General features: G+C 40.6%; 1 protein-coding gene and 1 pseudogene across 1 annotated transcript; one reads left to right on the forward strand and one right to left on the reverse strand.

Moving 5' to 3' along the window:
- The first annotated feature begins 5,149 nt into the window (after positions 1-5,149).
- On the forward strand, positions 5,150-6,135 carry LOC108019336 (uncharacterized; annotated as a pseudogene).
- Positions 6,136-13,701: 7,566 nt separating this feature from the next.
- LOC108019329 (uncharacterized) lies at positions 13,702-14,614 on the reverse strand. The gene is made up of 3 exons (XM_036819207.3): positions 14,224-14,614; positions 14,040-14,162; positions 13,702-13,981 (listed from the first exon to the last, which is right to left on the reverse strand). The coding sequence occupies exons 1-3, from the start codon at positions 14,526-14,528 to the stop codon at positions 13,837-13,839; spliced, it is 573 nt and encodes a 190-aa protein (XP_036675102.3). The 5' UTR covers positions 14,529-14,614; the 3' UTR covers positions 13,702-13,836.
- Positions 14,615-19,659: the final 5,045 nt, after the last annotated feature.

A 19,659-nucleotide genomic window follows, 5' to 3' on the forward strand; every position in this document is an offset into this window, starting at 1 on the left:
TGCAAAACTTTAAGGGCATGTGTGCAGAACAGGCAGCAGTTTCGGATCACGTTGATTTATCCCATTTAAATCAGTCACAGCAGTCTGCGGCCAAAAGTATTATGCACCCGAGCGCAACGCAAATGCTTCGGTACAAATGAAAATCATTTTGAAGGATGAAATACCTGTCTATCAGCATCCACGTCGTTTACCTGTCTGTGACCAGAAAACAGTTGACGATCAGGTTCAGGACTGGCTTGCAGAGAAAATCATCCAACCAAGTACCTCAGAATACGCATCGCCGGTAGTTTTGGTGTCCAAGAAAAACGGAAAGAAGAGACTATGCTGTGACTACCGAAAACTAAATGAGAAAATTATCCGAGACAATTTTCCGATGGCTCATATGGAGACCGTGCTAGACAAGCTGCAAGGGTCCAAGATATTCACTACTTTGGATCTAACAAACGGCTTCTTCCACGTTCCGATTGAACCAGGCTCTCGAAAGTATACGTCATTTGTGACCCAATCTGGACAATTTGAATTCCTTTATGTACCATTTGGCATATCAAATTCACCTGCGGTTTTCACAAGATTTATCATGGCAGTTCTAAGGGAGCTCATCGCCACTAACGTAGTCGTTGTGTACATGGACGATGTAATCATACCCAGTCAAGGCTTTGAAGAAGGACTTGCTAAGTTGAAAGATGTCTTGCAGGTTGCTTCTCGGAACGGTTTACGTATCAACTGGAGTAAGTGCCAAATATTGCACAGTAAAGTACAGTTCCTAGGATACATCATTTAAAGTGGAACCATCACCCCATGTCCAGAAAAGATTCAAGCTGTGAAAGAGTTTCCCACACCACATGACAAAAAAGCGATTCAGCGATTCCTAGGTCTGACTTCTTACTTCCGAAAGTTTATAAACGGGTACGCTTCCATTGCCAGGCCCTTGCCGGATTTACTGAGAGGCGATTCCAAGTATGAATTTGGAGAGAAACAACAATTTGCGTTTGAAAAGCTGAAGGCTGCTCTTATTAGCGAACCAGTCCTAAAGTTATATAATCCTAACTTACAAACGGAAATCCACACAGACGCATCCAAGTACGGTTTTGGCGCAGTCTTACTGCAGAAGGACCCCGTAGACAGTGTTTTCCATCCAGTCCAATACATGAGCCGAAAGACATCACCGATCGAGGAAAAGTACGATTCGTATGAACTGGAAGTACTGGCTATTATTGGAGCTCTAGTCAAGTGGCGTGTCTATGTGTTAGGCATAAATTTCACAATCGTAACTGATTGTAACGCGTTCAAAATGACAATGAACAAAAAGGAAGTTCCTCTTCGCGTAGCTCGTTGGGCTTTATACTTGCAGGACTTCAACTACAAGATCGAACATCGCTCAGGGACCCAAATGAAACATGCTGACGCCCTGAGTCGAGTCTCATGTTTCTTTTTGTCAGACTCTATTACTCATCGCTTAAAGGAAGCCCAGATTAACGATGATTGGACAAAAGCAGTTCGGAACCTTGTAGAAAAGGATGCATACCAGGACTTCTATATACAGAATGACGTTCTCTTCAAAGATCCGACTCGTGAGCTGCTCGTAGTACCTTCGACTATGGAAAGTGAAATAATTCAGAGCGCGCATAGCCAAGGGCACTTTTCTGCCAGAAAGACACAGGATGTAATCGAAAGGTCAAACTTCATTCCCAAGCTCAAAGATGAAACCGATCGAATCGTCGAGAGTTGCATCAGATGCATTATCGTAAATGCCAAAGCCGGCAAGAAAGAGGGATTTCTAACTTCAATTGACAAAGGCGATTTACCCTTCATTACATACCACATCGACCACGTCGGGCCCATGGAAATGACGACCAAGCGATATAACCACATCCTTGTCATAGTAGACGGATTCTCAAAATATGTCTGGCTCTACCCAACTCGTAGCACTGGTGTAGACGAAGTTCTAAACTGTCTGGATAAGCAAGCCGTACATTTTGGAAATCCTTACCGCATAGTGTCCGACAGAGGCACTGCTTTCACATCTCTCGCATTCAAGGAATACTGCGAGTCACACAACATACAGCATCTGCTTATAGCGACAGGTGTACCACGCGGAAATGGCCAAGTCGAAAGACTTAACAAGATCGTCGTACCAATGCTAGCAAAGTTGAGCTATGAAAGTCCATTAGCTTGGTATAAATACGTGGGACGAGTTAAGCAAATTATGAACAGCACTGAGCCGAGAAGCACCAAGATTACGCCATTCAAGCTTTTAACTGGAGTTGATATGCGATTAGCCGGTTGCCATGAACTGAAGGACTTGATGCAGGAGTTTGCGATAAAAGATCTAGATGAAAAGAGAGAGAAGTTTCGCCGAACAGCCAGGGAGAACATCAAAAAGGTACAAGACGAGAATAAGAAAGCGTTTGATTTGAAGCGGAAACAAGAAAGAGTCTATCAACTCAATGATTTGGTAGCAATCAAAAGAACTCAGTATGGTGTCGGATTAAAGCTTAAGGGGAAGTTTTTAGGGCCCTACAAGATTGTTGCAGTAAAGGATCATGGGCGGTACGAAGTAGAACGTATAGGTGATTCAGAGGGTCCATTTAAAACATCTACGGTTTCCGAGTATATGAAACCTTGGTCGGGTCCATTCGAGGCGAATGAACAGTCAGGAGGGCCGAATGTAGGATTTGAATCTGGCGGGCTTATTACACGGCACACTCGAAGCGGGTTAAGCTATATGGCAACTCTTAATCAGTTTGCAATCTAAAATCCTCGATAAAGTAGTCGATTCTTTTAATTCCGCCGATACCTACACGAGTGAGCGGGGAGTCGTCGTTTAGCGTTCGTGAAGACAAGAATACAATTCATGTGACAAACAGAACTCTGTAAAATTTAATCTAAGCACTTCTATGTTTAAACTTTATCCCAATAAAACATTGCGAATCTAACGATTCCCACATAGATCTTTTTGCAAGGCTTTTTTAAAACACATTGCTAGCAAATTTGGCTTTCTTGATAGGGTTTTTACTAGATTTCTGACGCATTTCACGTGGTTTTATGTAACATTTTGAAATGCTTTTTATGACGCTTGCTAGGGCTTTGTAATACTTTTTGCTAAACTTTTTTGCCACATTCTGCAATGACTGTTGCTTAAATTATTGCGATCCTTTCGTGTGTTTTTGAAAGGCTTTTTGCGACGCTTGCTAGGGTTTTTGTAATACTTTTTGCTAAACTCTTTTGCCACTTTCTGCAAAGCTTGTTGCGAAGCTTATTGCGATCCTTATGCCTAGGCTTTTGGCAAGGCTTATAGGAAGGCTTATTTCATCTCGCAAGGTTTCTTGAAACGCTTTACGAGGATCTCTTCTTTTTCTTTTTGCAAAAAGTATTTGCAAGACTTATTTTATTGCAAGTTTTTTTGCAAGGTTTGTTAAGACACATTTTTATCATTTTTGGCTTTCTAACTTTGGGCTTACATTTTTTCTCGCTTGCTTCGACTTTTTTCGATGCTTTTTTGCTTGGGTTTTTGGTATACTTTTTGCTAATTAGAGGCTATTGCGAGACTGTTGGAAAGCGTCTTGCCAGGCTCACTGCAAAGCTTTTTGCAAGGTTTTGTAAGAATTTGATTAGCCGCTTTACGCGGCTCTCTTCTTTTCTGGCTTATTGCAAAGCATATTTTATGGCTTATTGAAAGGCTTATTGGAAACCTTATTGGAAGGCATATTGCATGGATTAAGCAAGGCTTATGGCAAGGCTTAAGCAAGGCTTGTTGCGAGGCTTATTGCGATGCTAATTGCATGGCTTACTGGAAGGGTTATTATGAGGCTTTTGCGCTACTTTTTGCAAGGCTTCTTGCTAGCCTTATTGCGATGTTTATTGCGAGGATTATTTCGAAGCTTATTGCAAAGCTTATTGGAAATCTTCTAGCGAGCTTATAGCTAGATTTATTTTTAGGCTTTTTGAAAGTCTTTTAAGATCCTTTTTTGAGCCATTTTACGTGTCTTTTTTAAAACATGCTTGGCAAGGTTTTTTGCGGCGCTCTTTTTACATTTGTACGTGGCTTTCTTGCCAATCCCAATTTTTTCGTGTCACTTTTTAAAAAGCTTGTTGAGAGGCTTTTTGAAATCCGTGTGTCACGGCTTTTTGAGAGGCTAATTGCGGGGCTTATTGCCAGTCTTATTGCGATGGTTTAGCCAGGCTTATAGCGGGGCTTGTTGCGACCCTAATGAAGAGGCTTACTGCGGGGTATATTGCAAACCTTATTGCAAGCCTTATTGCGATTCTTTTGCCAGACGTGTAGCGGGTCTTATTGCGAGACTTATGGCGATGATTATTGCGAGGATTATTGCATGGCTTAAGCAAGGCTTATTGCCTTATGGCGAGGTTTATCGGAAGTCTTATTTCGAGTTTTATTGTGGGCTTATATTGAGGCTTTTTCCAAGGCGTTTTGATAAGCTTTTTTTAACCATTATTTAAAGGCTTTTTGCAAGGCTTCGCGTCGCTCTCTTTTTTTTTGCAAAACTTTATGCAAGGCTATTTGCGAAGATTTTGTAGCCTTTTTTCAATGGTTTTTGCCACGGTTTTTGTGATCAATTTTGCCAAACTTTTTTCCGCTTTTTGCAAGGCTTGTTGTGGGGTTTTGATGCAAGAATTTTTAAGTCTTCTTGAAAGGCTTATAGTAAGGCTTATAGCCAGACTTATTTCGAGTTTAATTGTAAGACTTATTGCAAGGCTTATGACAGAACTTTTATCTAGGCTTTTTGCCAGGCGTTTTAAGACGCTTTTTTTCATTATTTCACGTGGCTTTCTTCATTTTTTTCAAGGCTTATTGCGAGGATTTTTGCACGGCTTTTTACAAGGCTTTTTGCACGGATAGGGCGTCTACGGAACATTTTAAAAGGCTCTTTGTGACGCTTTCTAATCCTGTATGTGATTCCTTTTGGTAAACTACTTTCTGCAAGGCTTATTGCGAGGACTATTGCGATTCTTATGTCGAGGCTTATTGCGATGTTATTTCAAGGCTTATTGAAAGGCTTGTTGCAAGGCTATTTAGACGCTTTTTTTTGCCTTTTACGTATACATATTGTATACATATTGCTCGTTTTGTTGCCACTTTCTGCAAGGTTTATTCCGATTCTTATTTGTATATGCTCATTAAAGAAATGTTTACAGTGATACCGCCTTTTCAGCCTTGATTGCCTTAAAGAAAGTATTCAAATAATTTGTAATCACCTGTGCCCCATATGACTGTCATCATTGTAGCCTTGACTGGCATTCGTAAACACTGAGATCAGTTAACAAATAAACATAATCAACATTATTACAGAAATATTTAATTCATCAGAAAGCAAGAACTCATCCATAGAGATACAAATCCATTTTAAGAAACCTTCAAAATGAGCAAATCAAGCGCGGTGAACGAGCGGAAAACAATGATTCTGGAAAAGAGAAAGCTCATGGAAGACAAAAGGATGAGCATGGGAATGAGGTCCTTCTTCGCTTCTTTTATTGGGAGCAATTTTCGACTAAGCACAGAGATGCGGTATACGAGCCCATTTATCAAACCGTATTCGACGACGACAGAGACCCAGTGCATGAACCCACTTTCTCTAGGCACCGCATACCACTGTAAGATTCCAAATATATTACTAAAACAGAGAAGTCAAAAATTTTACTTTATTTTATTAAAGAAATCTTTTCCAAATTTGTTAAATACAGGACAAACGCTTTTTTGAGTAAACATCATAATATTAATTATTTTAGGCAGATAAGATGTCTGGAACGCTATCACAGCTCCAAGAGGGAGTACGCCCAGCAGTTTAAGCGGGAAATAAAGCTTCTGATCGACAACCAGCCGACGGCCGAAAATGCATGGCAATTCGTTAGGTAGTATAGTATATATTTATAGTGTATACTACTGATACTACTATTAACAATTTTAATTTTTAATTCATTATAGGACGATGGCCTATACTTCACTTTGGCCTCCTCTGCACACAAGAAAGGAACTAAAGATGTTTGAAAATGACTTTTGCAAGCTTTCTTCGGATGAGCAGCGTCGCTACCATAAAATAATGGCAACAAATTTTACATAAAATTTGTACGTAGCGTTAAACTTGTAAAATATTTTTTATACAGTGTAAAAAAAAAATACGATGGAAATAAAAAAAAACAAGGAAGAACGCTATAGTCGAGTACCTCGACTATCAGATACCCGTTACTCAAAGGGAAATGGAGATATGCAAGCAGCAAAGCGAGATTAAAATGCGAGATTTAAGCGTTATGGGCGTTAGAGTGGGCGTGGCAAATTTATTTTTAAATCAATCGATAGGTATTGACGACACCAATACATTTCAGTTAAAATTTTTTATCTAGCATGCAAATTGTGGGCGTCACAGGTTTTCGCGGTTTTCGCGGTTTGTGGGCGTTTAAGTGGGCGTGGCAAACATTTTTTTAGGTCAATCGATAGGTATTGATGAGAACACTACATTTCAGTTAAAATTTTCTATCTAGCATCAAAACTGTAGGAGTTACAGTTTTGGGCGGTTTGTGGGCGTTAGAGTGGGCGTGGCAGTCTACTGAAACAAACTTGCGCTGCGTAAGAAGCTCAGGAATCTGTACGCCAAATCTCAATAGCCTAGCTCTCATAGTTTCCGAGATCTCAGCGTTCATCCGGACAGACAGACGGAGAGATGGACATGGCTAGATCGACTCGGCTAGTGATCCTGATCAAGAATATATATACTTTATGGGGTCGGAAACGCTTCCTTCTGCCTGTTACATACTTTCCGACGAATCTAGTATACCCTTTTACGCTACGAGTAACGGGTATAATTAAAAGAAAAATGCAGATTATAAATCATAAAACCTTCTTTACACATGCACATCGACACTCTTAAGGATAGATAAGTTAGATAGACAGTGATTTTGTGGAAGTTAACCTTATGTTTAGCACACTCTGACTTACAAAAATATTTCCAAACGAACTAGTCCGACTGAAACCTTATTCAAGCTATTTACTTTAAATCACAGTAAACAAAATTTGAATTTAACTTTTCTTCCATATATCAAATAAAATATATAAGACAGGTTTTACTTATAAAATTTAAAATAGATCCCAATGCCGCTTAAATGGATTGTTACATTTAAATGGGTGTTTTTTTGTAATTTTTCAATATCAAAAGTTGAGGAACCTATAAAGTCATCAGTCAAGAAATATTGGAATATTGGAAATTGGAATAGGCTTGCTGTAGATGCAAACCTTTGTTGCATACTTTTCTGTTCATTCTCATAAGTGATAGCTATTCTTATACTGTGTTTATGCGATGCCGAATTCACGCTTTAATTTCGCGATTTAAACAAGCAGTAGAAGTTTTGATCCGACCTGTTTTTAAAGCTGACTTTGTGAGGTCGCTGCCAGTAAATAAATATGTGTTATACCCGTAAGTGGAGATTATTTTGTGTGCTAACAAGCATCTATAAATAACAGGTATTTTATAATCCATAGGAACTCGTCCTCCGTCTTTTTTCATGACATGTTTGTATCAATCGAGTGATCGAGTTTCTATGATCATAATGAAACATCGGCATTTTCATGCTTTCATATGTCCATTGAGCATTAAGACTTTATTTTGTAAAACAAAGATCTTTGAGAGGGATATTAAAAAAGCATCGAGATTAGATAAAGTGTAAACTTTAAAATGAAATGGTCAACTCATAGTAATCGTTTAGACATTATTTGTTCATATATAAGCAAGGTAATATTTTGACTTATTAAAAAGTTAGAGCCTTATTAGCCTGGAATTCAGCATATGCCCATTTAATAATTATTATTCGATTGGATCCTTAACAATGTAATGTTAACTGGTAATTGTTACCAATGCATTGGTAAAAACAATTGTGAGAATAATACTAGTTCAAGGAAAAGCGGATTGTAAATGTTTTCTATAAAAGCCGGCAAGCCTTTTACAAACCAATTTAATAATAAATATTTAAGAGTAGAATTTTCCGGTAGAACAAACGAGCCAGAAATCGCCGGCAACTTCTGCCACAATGGAATAAAGAGAAAATTTCCCAGCTCAGCCGAACTCTCTGGCCATGTGTGCGAAATTGCGCAGGCAAAAACAAAAACAACTTTGGCTAAATGCTGGCGAGCGAAAAACTTGTAATTCAATTTTGAGGGGCAACTTTGCCAAAATGCAAGCCAAATGTAATTAACACGCACACGGACACTCGCACAGGCGTTGGACTTGCTGCAGTGGAGTGGCAAAACGACTAGTACACCTGCCAGACGGGCAGATAGAACCTCCCATGCCACATCCCGATCTGACCCAGTCCAATTCGACCCAAGCCAACCCAAGCCCGGCCCAAATCAACATCCCATTCCCACTCCAGCCGGCTGCCGTCGATTGGCATGGAGTGTGTCCGGAATCGCACTCTAGTTCTAGGACTGTGCGAGTTCTGTGCTCGGCGGGCGGGAATGGAAATGGCCAAGTGGGGGCGGCCTCCGTCAGTTACAGGCTTAATTGAGTTGTGTTCGCAGCATTTAAAATGGCCAACAGCGCTAACGATCCGCCCAGCCATACCATGGCTGAAAAAACTACCATGAAAATAACATGCACGAATATTACATTTCCATAAATTAACAAAGTGTCAACAAAATACTACTAAATTACCTATGGCAGCACAAATCCATTACGCTTTTTTAGAAATGTAAAAAAGCCAGTGAGGCTATTTAGTTTTGATTTTCTTTCTAAAAAACCAAACCTCAAACATCGTTTAGCTTGGTCAAGAGTACTAATTTAATTGTGCATATTTTACCATTATCCAACCAGTACCCAATATTTTCCCACAGTACCACCAACGCAGCGCCAGAACATAAAATTGGATTAAATGCCGACGATTTGCAAGCAAAACACTTGCCCCTCCTGCTGCGCAGAAAACACATTTAAGCTTAAGTGGCCAAAATGAAATGTAGTGCTGCGCGGCATGAAAGTGAAAAGAATTTTAGAACAAACAGCAAGTTGTTGCACGTAAAAAAACTGGACTGCGGCTACAAGCGCATAAATCTAAACCCTTTTTTAGCAAAAAGAGAACACAACTATCGGGACAAATTTGGTGATTGATGAATTGAGCGAGCGTTACGCATACGCCATGTGGGCCGGCAAAAACTTGCAATAATTTCATTTAACATGCATAGACCGACTGGCAAGCTGGCAAACTGTCACAACTCGAACCCGACCCCAAACCGATACCAAGTCCCCCCAGAATGATGCCCGATTTTTGTGCAATTTATGACTTTGGCCTGGGCGCACTCGTCACAAATTCCAAAGTCGATTTCGCGGACTCTCGCGTGCTTTCGAATGGCTTTCGATGGCTCGAAAATCTATGCATTTTGGAATATTTGTGTGGGGCGGAAGGCAGGAGCGCTTAAGGAGACGGGAAATTTAGTTGTGTTGGCCAACAATCGAGTATTGGAAATCCATTTTGGCGGGTCTATATTGTGAATGTGAATGCGAATGCGAATGCTGCATTTGATTACTGCTGTGGGCGGGGTCGAAGGCCACGGGAGCGGGCTAATGCGATTTGCGCCTGCCCTGCTGATTGTTACCGCCGATTCCGCCTCGGCCACATCATTTGCCGTTTGCAGTTTGCATTTGCCGTTTTTCCAATGACATTATTTACTTAGCATTTGCATTTCCAATTTTGCATGCTGTGCATTGGCAATTGCCAGCGCAAACACACACGAAATGCCAAAGGATGGTTGATTTTTACGGCTGCTGATTGTGCTCCTATTATGTTTATTTGGTCCCGAATAATGAATGGCACAATTAATTCGAAATGGCAATCAAAATGGGCTCAAGTTATCCCCCTGCACAGTGACCTTTCCCAGTTGAAACATGTCTGTACGTACTCCAACTGGGCAGCTGAGACAGAAAATCACAAACAAGCTGCCAATCAAATGGAAATGGGCTTAGAATGCCCTCATTGAGAGGCAAAGTGACCCCTTCTGGCCAAAAGTTTTTACTTTCAACTGGGAAAATTAAATTTGTCGCTTCGGTTTATTTTTGCTGGCGGGTCCTGTGTGCGGAACAAAATAAAACTCGAACTTGCATTCTCAGCCATTTTGCAGGCCACTCAAATAGAATGCCTGAGAATATTCTAAAAGCATTTTCAGCAGTTTGCCAAAACATGGCAAATTTAAAAAACTCGTTCAATGCCGGAACTATGGGCTCAGGCTTTCCACACACCACCACAAAATGTTTGATTAAATTTTCATTCTCGAGAGCAGAATTTTGCGGTTGCTCATAAGCATTACAGGCCCTTTACCTGGGCTTAAAAGTTTCAAATCATTTGGCCTAAAATATGGCCTCCAGGTAAATGCGATGATGAGGCAATTTATTTGTGTTTATTTTTGGCATTCGTTTGCCCCGACTTCTTTTCACCTTGTCGATATTTTACAGGAGCCCTGCCCCAGACCCCGGAAGCATTGAGATGATTAAGCGTTCGCTGGCGGGGCAAGTATTAATAAACTTGTAGCACACACTCATCCACCGCAGTGAGCGGGAAAAAATGGGGTGTTTGTGTGGCAAAGGAATGACCACCGTGCCGCAGAAACGGCTTGTAAAGGGAGCGACAATATAATTTAAATTTATTTAACAACCGACTTGTGAAAATCGTAAACGGAGAGGGATGGGTCCGGGCCAAATATACACACACTCCGCTCCTCGGTAGAAATTGCACCACAACAACATTAAGTAGCTCATTAAATTTCCTTAACCAACAGAACACAACGCAAACAAGCCACTGGCAGACCGACTGACTTTTCGTTTTTATTTTGTAAGTAGGAAATATTATAGTAGAAAAACGGCGCCGAAAGAAATGAAATCGCCGGCGAGGGCGTTTGAAAGCGGACTTGGGGGCGTTGGGTTCGTGGGGGCGTGTGGGCGTGGCGGCGGTCTGCCTCAAAGCGAGCGAGCTGTAAAAACCCCGTAAGTGTATTTTTATTGCGTATAAAATGCATTTTGCAATGCCAAACAAAACTCAAGTGGTGTGCGTTCTGAGCGGAAGTTACGACCAGCGGACTAGGACCACAAATACCCACACACAGACACCCGCTGAATTGCGGCTGTGTGGGTGGGTGCTTGTGTGTGCGCCGAGAAATCTTGATGTCGGAAGTTATGGACTACGAAATAGGGGAAATCGTCGGAAATTTCGTACTCCTGCTATTGCATTTTTTAAATAATATTCATTTGGAGTGGGGCAATCAAGCGGAAGCAATCATAAAGGGGCAGGCATATTTAAATATTTATTGTGCACCGATTTAATACTACACGAGCCAATAAATACATGATTTTTCAACGGAATAAAAAATGTTTGGTGTTCCAAACTAGCATTTACACCATTTAATAGAGATGCCGTATAATAAATCTTACTTGTAAGATATGGTCAAAATACCTCAAGTGTTCTCCATGACAAGGACCCATGATCGCCTTGAATCAACAAAACAACAAACCACTCAAAGCCCTTAAATGCGTACCAAATATTCAAGATGTACATTACTTACACTCAAGTCCCCGGCAGGACTTAATCATACTTTCCCCGAAGCAAACTTCTTCAGCCAGTGCAAATACCCCAGTCAAGTAAAACAAACGAGTTGGCAAGCAATGATTGCTCAGCATTGCTACTTGTTGTTAAATATGTTGCACAAACAAACAACATTCATTACACCAGTAAGAGGGTTTAGTGCTGGGGGAATGGGGCAGAAATGAAGGATCGTTTATGTGAGTGCTGGGAAATTGGCTGTGCAGCATTAAAATCGGAAGATATTTCCAGAAGGTCAAAGTTAAACTGTGTCGGTGATGGAACCGCGTTTTACACCTTGCTCAAGTTCAATGTTCACCCAAGTAAGGGTTACCCATTGCGATGGGGCTATAAATAAGCTAAAGGTTATCCCTTGGGTCTGACTTATGGTAATCATGTTCAGTGAATAAAAAGAAATGACTATCCTTTTCGAATGATTTATAAAATTTGCATTTCTCAAAGAGTAATCATTGAATACCAGTGATATGAATCCCACTAGGTCAAACGTAATACTCGAATTATACGGCAGTGAGTATAAGGTTTAACCATTTTAGTTAACTGAGTGAGTAATCCAAATCCCATTTTAACTACTGGTCACCCGGTGCGTATGAGTAATAAAAATCCGTGCTCCACGATGGGCGGCTTGTGGCTTTAAGTTATGCATAAGCTTCCTTTTTTCGAGCACTATTAATTATAATTTCTCCGGCTATTCTGGCAACATATGTATGTATGGGCACGGACAAGGGTGTCGGCCAAACATTTTTAAAATTATATATATAAAAGGCGAGCAGACACCGACACGGACACGGATACTGACACGCTCACATGTGCCGGAAATTGGCGCACACCTTGCAGCCATGCAGTGGCAAGAATTTTTTCCATAAGCATCATAAAACCAGAGCTGACCGGCGATGGTCAGGCCATTGGATACACATATATGGTGTGGCAGGGTAAACGGGGCTGGGGGCAGCTCAGCATGCGGAAATTATAATTTATAGCTCTGAGCTGCGGATGCCAGGGCTTCCACTGTGATTTTTTACCCGTCCGAGGGCCTTTCTTCTCCACTCGGAGCGCCTTTAAAATCGCTGGAACTTTGGCATTAATTGAAGTTGGCCATCGAGGTTGAAAGTCCACTCAAGCATGAATCATAGTCTGTGGCTCTTCTGAAGTGTCAGAGTGGCTTTCCTGCCGGGAAAAAGAGCAAAGTATTCGTTTTTTGTTATCGTCGGGTGTTGCATGAATTGGAGTGGAATGAGGTTTAAAGCTATTTTAGCCCTCACCGTTTAGCCAATGATTAAAACATCGCACTCTAATGCCCATAAATTGTTAAGTCACATTGAAAACAAATGTTTAATTCAATAACAGGCCTGGCTGCATCAACAGCTCCGATTTCGAATTGAGAAGCCTTTGCAAATTACTTTCAGCTGAGCAATTATTCATGATTGTTTATTTTAATGGGCTAGGCAAAAAACAAACAATAAATTGAATAGGTATTTGATTAATTTTAAAGAACAAATTCAGCCAAGGGCATAACTGAATTAAAGAGCCAATTTACATGACGTTCCAGCCATTGTTCACTGCGTAAATATTTGTTAAGTTGACCTTTTTCAGGTGTTTACACGGCACAAACAAAACTCGACGACTCACGGCTAAAAAATGGCCATAAAATAGCTTTTGACAAATGACGCACTTCCTGTCAACGCACACAATCACAATCACACATACACACACTCGTCCCTTAACGGAAACTTGTAAAAAAAAGAGGTCGAAACAATTGCAGCGCACTTTAACATATAAATGTTCACATAGTTACACAGTTGAACAATAAAATAACTCATTGTTTGAATTTATTTATGAATGCATCTCAAATATTTAATATGCACAAACGACCGTTTGCTTAAATGTAATTTAGCGGAAAATGAAAGCAGATGCGGATTTTATTCAGCACTATTTAGTTTACTGCCCGTGGCGATTAGGCTTTCTGATGGGAAAGATCTAATTAAAAATTTAATAAGTTAATATAAAACAAATTTCTTTACAGCACAAAACTCTCGTATACCGCGAGCCAACCAATTTTGGGCTAATTAATTTCACAACCGGAAAATAAAACAGATTTAATTGCATAATTAACTTTATAGGTTGCATGTATATTTTTTCACAAACTAATTATATCAGTTTTGCAAAGAATAATTGCATAAATAAATGTGCTAATTAAACCATTTGCGCAATGCAATAAATAGCATCATTTACTTTGCAGTTGGATAACCTTTAGCAAAAATGACCCAAGTCGGATTTCAGGAGATTCTCCAAACGGCGCTTTTGCTTTGGACTCATTTGAAAAAATTTGGAAACAAAGATATTCAGTTCCTGCTTCGTATGCAAAGGAGGCCAACGCGTTTTATAGCAGAGGATGCTGAAAGGCGAAAAAATTCAGGTAATCTCTGAGAGTTTATTTCAATCTTTAAGCTTACTTTCTCAGGAAAAATTGGTCGCAGATATTGCGTTGGCTGGCAATGAAGTGGTCCATTTCCCGCAGAAACTGCTGGTTATACTCCTCCTTGGCGTCCAGATACCGCACAAAGCAGCTGAGATCGCTGTTAAATAATGCCATAATGCCAATAGCAAACATTAAATACAATCATTTTAAAAACCCACTAATGGAACTGCTTCATGTTGTAGCTGGGATGCAGACTGACATCGGCATCATCGCGGAACGCTGTTCTCGGAACGCACCACTCGTCCAATTCCCGGAGACAGTTGGACTCGAATCGGGAGGCCATTCCTCCCAGCGAGATTTGGGAATAGGACTTGACCTTGGTCAGGTATTGCTCCACCTTGGCATTGCTCTGGGTCATGGTCACCAACTTCTGGCTGGGACGGGTGACGGGAATCTTCCTACCCCGCAGAACATCCGCCACCGAGGTGTTGGAACTCTGGGATCCAACAATCGATCCAGACATATTGCAAATATTTCACTACTTTACTGGAATTTCAGCACTGGCAGACAAACGTGTTTGAATTAAATTAAATGGCATACTTAAGCGGGCAACAATTAATGCTTTAATAAATATGCCGCATAGTTGTCACTGTCAACGATACCGTGTCCTTGGGGAGTTCTCCATTTAGGCCGCTGGTGTTAATTAATAAAAGCGAAAATAGCCGGGAATATCACGCGGATTTATCAAACGATATCAGGAAACAGGACAGGCTGCTGCATTTTATTTACAGAGCCATTCACATTGGCATTTCAAAAATCATTCATTAATTTTTTAACTCAACAATCAGTGTGGTGCAAAGAGGCGTGGAATGAGAACCAAAAAAATCTTTGTTAAAATATCACATGCAATTAATGCAGGCAATAGGCATGCAATTATTGTAAAAGAGATTCAATGTAAAATATATTCACCGGCGAATTTGAATGAGAGTTTCGAAATCCAGAGTTTCCTGTAAAATTTGAAGGGCTTACGAATATTATATCATTGCTAAGAGATTTTATAATTGGCTAGATGAGCACTTCCGTTTACTACTTATTAAAACTTTTTGCAAGTCCTTGCAATTGAAATACTTGCGTAAAACTGCAACTGTTAATCCACCCAAATGTGCACCCATTATCCAGGTGCGTACAGAAATGAGGTTCAAAAAGATTCCGCACATTTTCGCACCATTAAATATGCATTCACGCATTTAATTTAATTTTTTGAACCGCACCGGGTGGACGGACCACGGAGTGGCTCATTGATGGGGGAATAGCAGTAGGAGCTGCCGCCGACAGGAGACCTGGCCCAATGTTTGCCCAGCAAAAACATGGCCCAAACTGCCGTGTCTATTAAGAGCACATTTAACCAAAGCCCGGGCTCCAGCACGTGTGCAATGAAAACAAACGAGCCCATTATTGTTACACTTTCTTTGGCAACCAGGCCGCAGAGCCCATTAATGATGTGTTATGGACTCAAGAGGCCGGCCTAGGCAATCCCCGAACTTTGGCCAGGCAGCCTCTGAATTGAACTCTAATTGCACATAATGAATTGCACACATTAGGTCAACGAACAGCCAGTTCGGACTGCCACAAAGAGCCTAATGGAAATGCAATGAACTATTTATGGCCAATTGGCCTGCTGAAGTTTGATCACGCACACATGTTATTAAAGCCAAGATTTCCCAGTTTCCCTTTAAAGCGGCTACCCACAAACTGTGGGTGTTTTCCCTTCGCTTCCTGGCCAACAAAAATTTAGGCCGCCACAAAATTGACAGCCCGTCCCCAAAGCGGGTAATGACAAAACACTGACTAAAATGTTAACAGCAAATCCAATTTATTACACCAGAGGCCGGCGACGGACATTAATTAGCAAACGGGACACGTAAAAGGTATTAAATGCAAACTCAATCTCCCAACAGGGAGACTATAAAACAGCAGAGTGTTGATCAAATCTGATGATACAGCGCCCGGCATTTGGGGAAAATCGAAAATCCCCACTATCAGCGAAAATTCCCGCAAACTTTGCATCTTTAATAGAGGCACTTAAAGCTTTGCTGATTTTACTCCATAGAAATGTGTCGACGCACATGATTGTATCGATATAAATGTCATTCATAAAAAACACCCAAACAATAAACATTAAAAATGCTGATGGTCAGTGCGAGTGTAAACAACAGTTAATGCCAAATGCTAGGGGATTACGAGCGTAATTATGTGGCAATCTGACATGACATCCAAACCAGAGCTGAAAATTGATTTCGGACCTGCAGAAAAGTCCATTAACGAATTAAGTTTACTTAGCACTCTGCCAATATGTTAAAAATACATGCATATGCACATATGCCAGCTCTTTTACTTCGTTACCTACGGACACACAAAACAATTTCACTTATGCACAAGTATTTCATTTTGTCACACAAATTCATTTTAAGCTCTGCTCCAACGTCCCCAAATCCGGCAATCCAGATATAATCTCTGTCAAACCCGCACACGTTTGCACAGATGTTTGAACAACTCAACCGAGACTTAAGAGATTTTGCAGCTTCCTCCATTGTTTCAGGGTCCTTGGTCAACTTTTAATTTATTTGATTACTGCGAAATTGCGCACCTCTTCTCCAGTTGAGGAGCACCAGGATGACTTCGGTGTAGTTTTGCAGGCAATTAATTTCAGCCATGGCTCCGAGCATTATTCACATCAAGGCGGACATATTTTAATTTGATAAAGACCTAATAGGGTTTCGAGCATATGTTCACAGCAAAACTTGTGAAAGGGAAAAACTTTAAATGCAAATCAGTTGGCATATGGCTCACTCGACGACAAACGATGGCGTTTCGGACGAGGATTTCTACAGCTCGAAGTCTTTGCCCTGGTGAGCACTAAACAATCCGACGGATTCGGGTCGAAAGCAGTCGGTGGAACACCGCCCACCGCCCCACTTTCCACTGAGTCATCAGGTTAATTCAATTTGAGTTGTAAGCAAATTTTGCACAAATTAAATGCACAAACTTTTGCCATTGACAGACACACACGCCAACCAAGAGCAATAAATTTCCAAAGTGTTTATGTAAACGACCCGATTGCTGCGGAGAAACAGAAAATGAAAGCCCTCGTCTGGCTGCACTTTGTCACCAGGCATGCGGAACATAATGCCGATTTTTTCGCCTGGAAAATGGCAGGGCGATAATAAATCTTCTGCTCGGAACAAATCACAGCCATTCCATTATATACACATTTAATGATGTTGCCAGCCAAAGCCTCCAAATCCGAATCCAAATCCAAAGCAACGAGCCAGAGACAATTACTTGCAGCCCGCGAGCATTTTCCGCGGCTTCTAGCAGAGGAAAAAACAAGGACGAGGTCCATTTTACAATTTTTTAAAATCAATTAAAGGCTCATTTAATTTATCCTGAGTATAACTTATTGAAAATGTGCTACTTAAATTAGATATATAATGCGGAAGATACATCAGTAGGTAATATATACATTTGTTGGCATATCCGATTGTATATTATTGATCTGTAGGTTAAAAGTAAATCATTTTTTTTACAAAATATAAATTGTGTATAAACATATTGTATCCAATTGATTACTTTGATTAATTTAATTTGAATTTACTTACAATAATTTCTTTGAGTGTGCAGGCTGCAAATGGCTCTTTGGGTCTTCAGCAAGTGCAGCAACATGGCCAGTTGTTAAAATAATCACAAGAAATTGCCGACCTGCTCGGGGAATTTCCCTGGGCAGAACAGGAGCAGCATGAAGGGTTTTCCGAGCCAGAGACAAAGTTGCAGTGCAGCTATGCAACTGCGATTATTTTTAATTAGCAAAATTTCTTTATGCATCGACAGTGGCAGAAAGGTAAAGCAAAGTCTTTCATTAATTAGAGCCAGCCGCAAAGTATGCAGCGCTTTTTGTCGGGTTTCGCCCCCACCAACACACCGAAAAAGTGAAAATAGGGAGTAACACCCACATGTGGGCACTAAACTTTCGCCACCTGCCCAACCTCGACGTCATCACCTCTGCTTTATATTTACCCATAAATCTGCCACGAAATAGAACAGCCGGCAAAAAGGCTAAAGGACGGCGACAGAGTTTTCCCCCGGGAAACATACTTCCACTGAAGCTGCTTATTAGCTTTGACATTCGAGTGCGATGCACTCTGGCCAGAGGTGTTTCGCTTGATGTTCTGCAATCTTCTTTTTATCATCCGCATATACATCATTTTTTAGGGGCCGCATAAAACATGACGCAGCCGGAGATGGAGGACGGCATAATTTATTACCCGCTCTCATGCAATTTTTTAAAGTTTTGCCAACAGTGGACCTTTTGTAAAAACCGCTGCTACCAGCGAATTTAGGTGTATTTGTGAACATTTGTAACATTTATCTTTTTCTGATTTAAGTTTCCACTATATCTAAAAATACCAGAACAAATAACTTCCACGAATTACGAGGGGTTTTAAATCAATTTTAAATTTAGTTTTTGCTAAAAGTATGCAGTTAATAATGGATGATCGTCTGTCCAAGGGAATTCATTGTACTTCACAGTTTAAAATATAATGTTGCATACTTTTAGACTCCCAAATTGACATTTAAACGTGACTTTATATGAAATTACTGTAGGACAGTCCCTTTGTCTATCACAACTTTATACACAGATTTCAACCAAGTTTGGAAACATTTAATTCTAAATAAACTATGGTGGTGTTTAAAGAGTGTACGTTTTTGCAATTTTGCGGTGTACCGAGCTTCCAGGTATTTTTATGTCGCCGCATACTTTAATATTTTAAAAACTCTTATCCCTGCCTTACTCTGTCAGCAATATTTTGGCAAAATGTCGTATGGAAATACATAGTTGTCTAGAAGTTTTCGGATAAAAGTATCGTGTCTGCCGACCCAAATGCGACAAGTTATGTCCGACTTTCAAGCTCCGCTGGATTTTGGTCTTGGCCTGGAGCGGCATAACCCCGAGCCAGGCATCGTGTGGCCAGCTAACCAAAAATATCATAAAACTTTTCAACTTTTCCATTTCACTAAATGTGTATGGGAATGCGGGTCGCAAGAGATGGCGTGGAAGCTTCTGGGCCATGTCAAAAATGGCTCGCTCACGTTGCGTTGTTGACCGCATCACGCTCCACAGCATAAAGCAATTACAGTGCCGTGCATTGAATCCTGGCGCTCCTTCAGATACTCGAGTCCTGCTGCACGCACCTCCCGGCGGCACTTTGATTTATGAAATTTTCCGAGCATCAGCCCCGGCTTTTACAGCATCCCACATTCTCAATGGGATCGGGCGGGGGTTCGGGCGGGAAGATTTGATTTCCAGTCAGTCATTGACTTGACTTGACTTGGCTAACCAACTTTTCGACGCCACTGGCATGTGTGCCTGCACAGGGGGAAATAAAATCGAGCTTAAAAGTATTAGGCGTTTCTTGATTTTGGTGTCGCCATAATTAGATTGACCACATGAGTTAAACACAATACCATACTTACAGGAAATGTATTATACATCCACTATTTTTAAACCAAAGTTTATCAGGAAGTTGGATTCAATAGCTTTGGGTACAAAATAAAGTATTTCTCATAGTAAAAGAAATTATATCTTCTATTTAGAC

This window comes from Drosophila suzukii, chromosome 3, assembly GCF_043229965.1.
Source record: "Drosophila suzukii chromosome 3, CBGP_Dsuzu_IsoJpt1.0, whole genome shotgun sequence".
NCBI lineage: Eukaryota > Metazoa > Arthropoda > Insecta > Diptera > Drosophilidae > Drosophila > Drosophila suzukii.